The sequence below is a fragment of the Hydractinia symbiolongicarpus genome, chromosome 1 (genome assembly GCF_029227915.1).
Source record: "Hydractinia symbiolongicarpus strain clone_291-10 chromosome 1, HSymV2.1, whole genome shotgun sequence".
Lineage (NCBI taxonomy): Eukaryota > Metazoa > Cnidaria > Hydrozoa > Anthoathecata > Hydractiniidae > Hydractinia > Hydractinia symbiolongicarpus.
Genome location: NC_079875.1, coordinates 10309274 through 10318278, shown reverse-complemented (window position 1 = coordinate 10318278; position 9005 = coordinate 10309274). Strand labels below are relative to the sequence as shown.

The following is a 9005-nucleotide window of genomic DNA, read 5'->3' as shown; positions in this document are numbered from 1 at the left end:
CGTAACGTCTGAAAATTTAATATATTAGACATGCATTTTTCGGCAACATCAAAACACATCCACTTTGCCTGTCACATAGAGATGGACACACTCTTTGTATTATCACAAGAGACTAGTCGATGAGGCCCGTGGAAAAATCCATTTAGGCATAAGACAAAGGAAAACATATAGGTTGTTTTAGGAGTTTTGATGACGTCGCGTACAAAGAATGTCAATGTGCTTTAGATTTGATGATAATGTGATCAGCCTAATATGGATGTATCCGCAAATAATTAGTTTGAAAAAATTAAATGACGCGTTGATAAGTTAACTTGAGATTTATAGTTGTGTACGATAGCACGAATTAAGCCTTTGCAATACAAATGAATGCAGTAACATGCCCTGACTTTAGTTCATGAATTATCTCCACAAAAAAAAATAATCCACTCAACGAACACACGCCAGTTGTCGTTTTATTATAGAGATATGCTACGCTACACGTTGATTTTTTTATAACAAAACCGTTTTTCGACCCGACCATTAATTTTCTTAGCCGAATGCCGGAATAAAAAATGAAATTTTCCTGATGCTGTTTTCTTATTCTTTTTGTTTTCTTCATAAATAATTATCGACAGCTGTAAATAACATAGCTTATGTATTTTCTTTGAAACAGATTTTTATTTTTTTTTATTTTTTATTTGTTATCTCTAGGATAAAACTTTGTTAGGATTTATATTTGACTAAAAAAAAGAAACATCATTGTCTTGTGTTGTGAAATTACGGTGGTTTAGCTAGTAACTGTAAATGTAAATACCAATGTCTTCAAAAATTGGATTTTTCACTCTGAGGCTGGGAATTTATAAAAGAGAGTTTATAAAAAAAACATGTATCACAACGTGTGAAAACGTCATAAGTTACGCACATTGGGACACACTGAGGATGATTCTAGTTTAAACTGATATATAGCGTGCTTAAGATAACACATGTTTAACTAGGTAAAAAAAATTCTTTGCTTTGTAAACTTGATGTTTGATACAACCAAGGTTCTTTAATGCCATTTCATGGAACTGAAAACCATTTTAAATTGAAATTTCTAAGCAGCTTTTTCCCGTCCTTCACGGTTTGCTTGTACTATAAATGAGCTAAAATTAACATTGCAAATCGATTCAATTTGCCATAATATCGCAAACTTTCAAGAGTTTAATCGAAATACGTATTTTTAATGGTTTAAAAACCTTAGCATATGTGCCGAAATAAATTCACGCTTTTTTATATGCTTTATAAGAATGCTAGACTGGGATTCCATGTTGAAAAAAATTGGAGCTACTGTTAAGAACAATAGGGAAGTAACAATAGAAATTGGTTAGAATTTGCGAATTTCTAAAAAAAGCATGTATCTTGAAGACTTGAAATTCTTAATGCAACACAACAAAGAACTAATAAGTCAGATAAAATTCTTGCGTATTTAAAACCTTTTACAACTTTTTTCTTATCATAGCTCGTATACAGGTATAAAAATACATAGGAGTTATAGTTTCCAAGTAATGTTTGTTGCCATCACAGGAAAAAATGTTTCTTCGTAGAATTTCAATAATCTCAGGAAAATGTCTTGGTGTGTCAAAAAACAACCACAACATGGCTGCATCAACAACGCATCATCGTAAAAGCTTTATCCTTTGATTTAACTTCAGTTACACACCAATATCAGAGATTTGCCGTTTTAGTCTCTGGTATGTGACCGAGTCAAGAGATTGACGCCTCCACCACACAAGAATATTTGAAAGGATTGCAACACCAATCGCACAAGCCTGGAAAGAGAAAGTAAAAATAGTTTAAGAGCACTTACTTTCGCGCTTTTTTTATATTTAATTGGCCACAACAACGAAGTTCAAAACATTTTAACACCCATTTTGATTTATCAGTACCTCTGAACACTTTTGTTATAAAATCCATTTAATCCACATTCTCATGTTATTACCAGCTTTCCCCTACTCCCTAAATATGTAGAATTGACCAATGAAATGTCAAGAGTGCCTTAGCAGAGATCATCAAACAACAATTTTGGAATTACTTTGGAGTGGTACTTAGACTCTTCAAGGCTTCTTAAGAAATTACTCAACAACTTCCACCATAGTATCACAGCAAAAATTCAGAATTTGGAGAAAGGAGGTATTAAATTTCAACGACATGGTGCTACCTCTTAGCCACTATATTCAACGCCCTTATTTTCAACGCCTTTATTTTCAAACCCAAATTTTCGCCCTTGTAAAATGTTACTTAATTGTTTATTGCTTTCTGTCATCTTAAAATTTAGTAGAAAGGATTTTTTTTGGAGACCGCGATTCTTTGAAAAGCTGGGAGGAATGTAAATTCCATAGATTTCAAGATCCATGAACATCAGTTCAGATCTGAGATATTATATAAAACATACCTGAAAAATCCAAAACTTTTTTGCTTCTTCCATAACAGCAAAAGGACAGCTACAAGAAATTAATGGTAATAACTTTTTAACCTTTTTTAATTGAAATAAATAAAACTAACGTTTAAGGGGACAGTAAACATCACTGGAAAAGGTCGGTATTACTTTGTTTTTACCTTTTTTAATATTTAATTTTAGTTAAAACATTAGAAGACCAAAGCATTAGAAAATAAAGCAATCTTGATTAATGTTGTTATCAGCTATTAAATGAGTTCAGCTTCTACACCACTGTTTATAGAACACAATTCCAATTTAAATTATCAGAAATAAATGACTAAAATGGAACCTCTAGTAATAGCTCCAATCTAGTACTACTGCGGCCCAAATGTAAGCATCTGTTAAGAAATGCATCCGTTCGGGTATGTAGTAAATTAATTAATTATTAGTTTATTTAAATAAAAGTAACCTAATATACTTATTTTGTGTTTTTTATAATTTATAGATACTACAAACACACTAGATTTAGTATAACTTTTCTTACTTTTTCATTATCCATAACAAGTAACAAAAATAATGTATGACCTTTAAAAAAAACTCTTACGCAATGTTTTGTTATAAATGGGAACCTCTATTAACGGTCAACTCCATATATCGGTCACCTCCTGATAAGCGGCCAGAAAAGAAAATCCCTGCAGAATTCATGGCAAAACTCTTATAAAAAACCTCCATACATCGGTCACCTCCAATCAACGGCCACTTTCTATTGTCCCACTGTCTAATTTCACCTCTATTAACGGTCAAAAAATCTTTATGCAAGCAAATGAAAGGAAAAATAAAAACAATTGTTTTTTATTTATTTACAACAGGTATATTTCTTCATAATATATCATGTTTGAAATTTTCTACCAAGTTCAGTAGCATGTGAAAGGATCTTTTTCGTAACATGCTCTAGCCACTTTAACCCTTTCATATGTCCCCTTCTTTGATATGTTACGGGTATTTCAAGTCTTAAACCAGCCCCACGATTTACTTTCTTTCCAGTAAGAGTACGAAATATGGTAGATCCAGGCAGTGAAAGGAAGTTTGAAAAAGCCTTGCTCAAACCCAGAGGAGCATGCCCTACAACATATGAATTGCGGATGATGGAAACAGCGCAGGTATTAGAGGATTATCAGTTTCTCGCGTACAAAGCAATATTTCTCCATCAAATGGATTCCAGATGTTCATATATGCGTGGTAACCCTTTGAGCTCCTCCCACCTCTCCAGACCAGAGCTTTTGAAAAAAAAAAGGATATTCATATAAAACCTCCATACATCGGTCACCTCTAATGCTACAGCCACTAAGCTAGGTCCCCCAAAGTGGCCGCTATTAGAGGTTCCACTGTATATTCTCTTAATATGCAAGATGCTTGTTTTCCTGAGTGTAAAGGGGCAAGTATATCTGTTGCAAAAAGAAGAAGAAATTTAACAAGAAAGTGATCACTTTCTACTACTTTGTTATAGTGCAAATAATGTTTGATTGTACAATTACCCTTATAAAGGTAACTCACCTGAGATAGAGTGTAGATGATTTGCATTTTATTTCTTCAATATTTCCTGTTGCAGAGCAAATATCTTTTTTTAACTCCTTAAAAAGATAATTGTACATATACAGACACAGAGACTTATATTCCAAACTTTGATTTCTATAATATGTATCTACAAACTTTTATTTTTAATTCAAAGATTACATAAAAAGATTAGACATTTTTTCTAAACAATAAATGATTGCCAGTAAATTTGCAGTGTGAAGACATTTATTTGTAAATACTTGCCTGTTCTAGCTTTGTGCAGGAACGACATTTCGATTTTGCGACAAAGTCTCCCCTGCAAGTTAAGTTTTTGTTGACTGAAGATCTCCGATAATCCGAACCAGCCGGAGAAATCGCAGGGACAGCATACGAAAAGCCTTTGAACAACAATAACAACAATGCTAGAATAATGATAATTCCAAATATTCTAAATAAAAAATGATCTAGTTTATAAAAGATAATAATTTCACAAAAAGACTTATAAAAAAGGTTGCACTGCACATTAAACAATATAATAGATATCATGTCAAGAACAACCCAATTTACTGGCAATGATTGGAATCATCTTTAGCTATTTGTTAGTCAAGAAAGTAACTGTAGACCCTTTAATTCACATGTGTGCCCTTCAAGCCACACTCAAAAATTACAAATGGTTAGCGTCACCCGTCTGACTCAATTTGAAAAGGGTAATTCAAGTCAAGAAGTCAATAAATTCGTAAAAAATAGTAAAACTTGTGCCTTCTTCTTTTGCATGGCAGAACCAACAAAGTACATTCACCTTGGCATCGACATCTTCAGAAATTATAGACCAGAGTGAAATGATTGCTTTATAAAATTCCCACCGAAGGCAAAAGTACACATTGCCTGCAAAACATGGCACGCTAAGCAATGCACGGTTTTCTGTTACTAGAAAGAGAAATGTCCACACAAACCCAAAATAGCAATGATTCAAACAAAATCATTGGTTAAAAGAAGTCAAAACCATGAAAACGACTTTAATTTTCATAGAACTTGAAATCGACACTAAATCGACACGGGCACCCTCGTTTGGTCACCAACCAAAAAAAATTGAGTATCGTGGAAAACAATCATGGAAATAATCAGAGAGCTGGATCCAGGGGCAGGGCTATTCAAATTGCACTGAGATCAGGGTATACAGATCATTATTTTGGTACAGCTAGTTTTATGATTGGTACTGTTCTGCCCAGATTGCGAAAACGGCCTGTTTACAACCGGGACAGCCGGATTATGTACACATGATCCGATTATGTTTTTTTGCACTGGTTATGTAGTGGTGACCGGATTATGAACGCTGATATAATGGCTGGCCAGGCAGGCTGTGATTGGCATTTTCTTCGAACTTTTGTGAATTAAACATTCTCTGGAAGATAGAACACCCCTAAAAACTAGAGATGGCGGAAGAAAAAAGTCTCGACGTAATTCTTAGTTTAAAACTAATCTTGTAGTTAATACATTTCAGCATAATATACTTTAAAGTAACTAAATTTCACGGAACCTAAATTATTCTTTTTGCGGGAATTAAGTTTGGTGAAAAGTTATTAAACTTGCGAATCCCAAAGTTTAGTATTTGCCGCGAAATTTCGTTTCATTTGAGAGCAACAACAACTTTGCCACCAGGGCTATTCGCTTGTCAGAAGTGATGATGATGATATAAAAGCAGTCGGCCCCGATTATATTTGTTCTATAAGTCTGGAATAATATTTGACTGTCATACATAAGCCGGCATTCCCCGATTATGTGCGTTCTATAATAAGTGAGAAATAATAGAAAAATGCCATACATAAGCCGGTCGGCCCCGATTACGTTCGTTCTATAAGTCTCGAATAATATTTGACTGTGTCATAAATAAGTCGGCCTGCCCTGATTATGTTCGTTCTATAATAAATGAGAAATAATATTACACTGTCGTATATAAACTGGCCTGCCCTGATTATATGTCCCTTTTATAAGTGCCAAATAATATTTTTTGAGTAATAAGCCGGCCTGTCCTGATTATGTTGCCCAGACAATGTTCATTATCCGGACAGAACAGTACCTCTTACACTAATCAGAGAATTGAAAGCCTTTTGTCTATCTTTTTGTGACTATAGGCTAGTAAACACGAGAACGTAAAAAAATTGTTTAACAGTTATATACTCACTTCATCAGGTTACCATTCTTTGAAAAAAATGCTAAAGAAACCATTGAATTTCCTCGTTTATGTAGCTAGCTAGAATCAGTCTCTATTTCCTCTCCTGTCATAATGTTCATCACCAAAATGTTTACAACAAATATTTGCTGACGTGACATTTTTTGTTGCGCTTTGTAAAACAAAGGACGAATGCCTCCTAGGCCTCACGGGTCCCTTGGTCATAGACAAATTCTTCGTTATAAATACATTATACCATTCTGTATAAGAACAGAGGTATAAGAAAAAATAAACTTTGGAAAACCTTGATGTTTTTAAAACTAAGGCAACACGAGTGTGAATTTTCTTATGTGTTTTTTTTTGCTTTTGCTTTTTGATCTTTTTTTACATATACCAAAGAATGTTAAGAGCAATTATGATCCCATTTAATACTGGGTTAAGTGATTTCTACGACGAAATCACTTTCTCCATTAAAGCACAAAGATAATAGGGCTAGAAGTTCGCATGTTTCTATGGGAGAACTTTTGTTATTTTTTTGAAATTCCATTTAGGAACAGAGCCCAGCGCTTCTAAATATCATCCGCGAAACAAAAATCTACGCCGTAAGTAGTGTGACTTGTGGATTTGCTCTTTCGTCTCGGCGGTAGTAAGGGGAATTTTTTGTATAGTGGATTTGAAGTGTGCATTACACTTGATCCTCAATTCGAATCATTTTCCTGTATGCGGTGTCGATAGAATGTGATGCGGAGTGGGGGAGGACCTCATCATTTAGCTGTGTTCTTTTCTTCACTTTTAATAGTGTTTATTGTTATATGGTGTCAAATTTAAAAAGGGCAGCAAAGTGAAGATAAGACATAGCTATACTGTATTTTTAAAAATCAATTTGATTTTCATAATGTGTATAGAGTTTTACTTTTTACTGTTTTTGAACAACGAGCACGTATTTTAGTTTGAAATAAAACACCTGTCTTGAGTGATGATAATGAAAAATAAGATTTTAAAGTGATCAGAAACCTCGCCAAATTTAGTCCTGCCTCTGTTTAACTCAGAGCTTCCTTTTTATTCCTAACTTATTCCTTAACTTATTTTGAAATAATCTAATTATCCTTAGAAATTTTTTGACTATTTTGATTATTTTCATTTATGTAAATAATCGCTCACGTTACAGAATTAAGAGCATACAAGGAATGCATTAGCGGAATGTTTTCCCATTGATATCTACATTGATAATACTGTTAATCGTCGAACGTGCGCTGAGATGCTTTGTTCCCGATTTCTTGCTTAATATTAATTTTTAGAAGGTAACAAAATTCGATTGCTAACAAAACTCACGCGAAAAACAATTTTTTTAACTTATAATGGTCTGGTAAAAACAAGTGTTTTAAAAACGTTAGCAACGTCATAAAGAAATGGGTTCCTCAGCGTTGTGCTTTAATAATTATAACTCGACAGATTCAAATAACGAGCCTATGAAATACTATCGTTTACCTCGTGATCCAGAAATACAAACAAAGTACAAACAAATTTTTAAAACATGTGGTATAAATTTTACAAAGGGACATATTTGTGCTGCTCATTGGAGTTCTGGAAAACGAATGACATCCTCTGATTTACCAGACGTTGCAGTTCCAGAAGAACAGTATGAGAAGTTACATCAAAAACTTATCACTGCAAAGGACTTGCTATCTTCTTATAAAAATCCGTCTCAACAAATTAAAAATCGATACAAAAATGCTAAACGAAAATATGAAATAGCAACTGCTTTGATCTCCACAACACCTAAATCAAGTAGAACACCACCAACAAAGAAAAATGAAGACAATACAAGAAGACCTAGAACACGAACACTATCTAAAAACAGTATAATCGTAAATTGGAACTAGCTAACCTAAAAATTTCACAGCTATTAAAAGACCTCGAGGATGCTAATTCTAAAATTTCAAAACTTGAAGATGAAACTATTAAAGCTAAAAAAGAAATACGCAAACTAAAAAAAATGAACTCTATCATAAACAATAAATTAAACCATTCATATCAAGAAATATCTGATATGAAGAAAAGAGAATTTACTCACACCAATTTAATAAAACAGCCAACTACCTTTCAATACCTATGTGGTTTGACATTAGAACAGTTTGATATTATACTACAATGTTCTCTACCCTATACTCACTTAATTCCTTACCTCGACTCTGTTGGTAATAATTCAAAAAGAACAATAGATACTGCCACAGAACTTTTACTCATATTAACGATATGTCGTCATGGCATCCACCATGGAATAATGGGTTTTATGATTGGAAAATCTACAGCGACTGTCCAAAGAATTTTTATTGGATGGGTGATTTTCTTATCGACACTTTTTAGCCAAATTAATTTAAAACCACCCTCTGGATTCCTTCTGCAAAAGATGCCTGATATCTTTGTAAAAACAGGGCATGGTTTAACAGATTTAATTATAGATGCTACAGAATTTAAATTCCAAAGTGCATCAAACTTCGCACTCAATTCACTTATGTTTTCAAACTATAAAAACACTCAAACAGGAAAAGCTCTTATTGGGATAGCTCCACATGGCGGTGGAATACTTTTCAGTGACATTTATCCTGGCTCCATATCTGACTCTGCAATTACTGAAAAATGTGGTGCATTGTTATTGGTGGATGAAGAACACGAAATAATGAGCGATAGGGGATTTTCAATTCAAGAATTGTGTGCTGTTCGTGGTGTTACATTTAATAGGCCTAAGCAAAAATCAAAAGACTAGTTTGACGAAATCGATGTGGCAACTAATTTTGATATTGCAGCGACACGAATTCACGTTGAACGATATATCGGAAGAGTACGAAATTGGGGAATTTTGAATTCTATTTGGCCGATTAATCG

The 9005-nt window shown here is 33.6% G+C and overlaps 1 protein-coding gene across 1 annotated transcript; it reads right to left on the bottom strand.

Moving 5' to 3' along the window:
• Positions 1–1423: 1423 nt before the first annotated feature.
• On the bottom strand, positions 1424–6288 carry LOC130637555 (protein JTB-like). The gene is made up of 5 exons (XM_057446938.1): positions 6132–6288; positions 4214–4397; positions 3950–4026; positions 2411–2459; positions 1424–1787 (listed from the first exon to the last, which is right to left on the bottom strand). The coding sequence occupies exons 1-5, from the start codon at positions 6173–6175 to the stop codon at positions 1671–1673; spliced, it is 471 nt and encodes a 156-aa protein (XP_057302921.1). The 5' UTR covers positions 6176–6288; the 3' UTR covers positions 1424–1670.
• Between the last annotated feature and the right edge of the window lie 2717 nt (positions 6289–9005).

Bases quoted from the DNA above. Each gene is read 5' to 3' on its own strand.
- LOC130637555 (XM_057446938.1), bottom strand. From the start codon at position 6,175: ATGGTTTCTTTAGCATTTTTTTCAAAGAATGGTAACCTGATGAA. The intron at 4,027-4,213 runs GCAAGTATTTAC...TATCTTTTTAAG, and splicing joins CCTGCACAAAGCTAGAACAG to GAGTTAAAAAAAGATATTTG. The intron at 2,460-3,949 runs GTGAGTTACCTT...AATTTCTTGTAG, and splicing joins TCATCTACACTCTATCTCAG to CTGTCCTTTTGCTGTTATGG.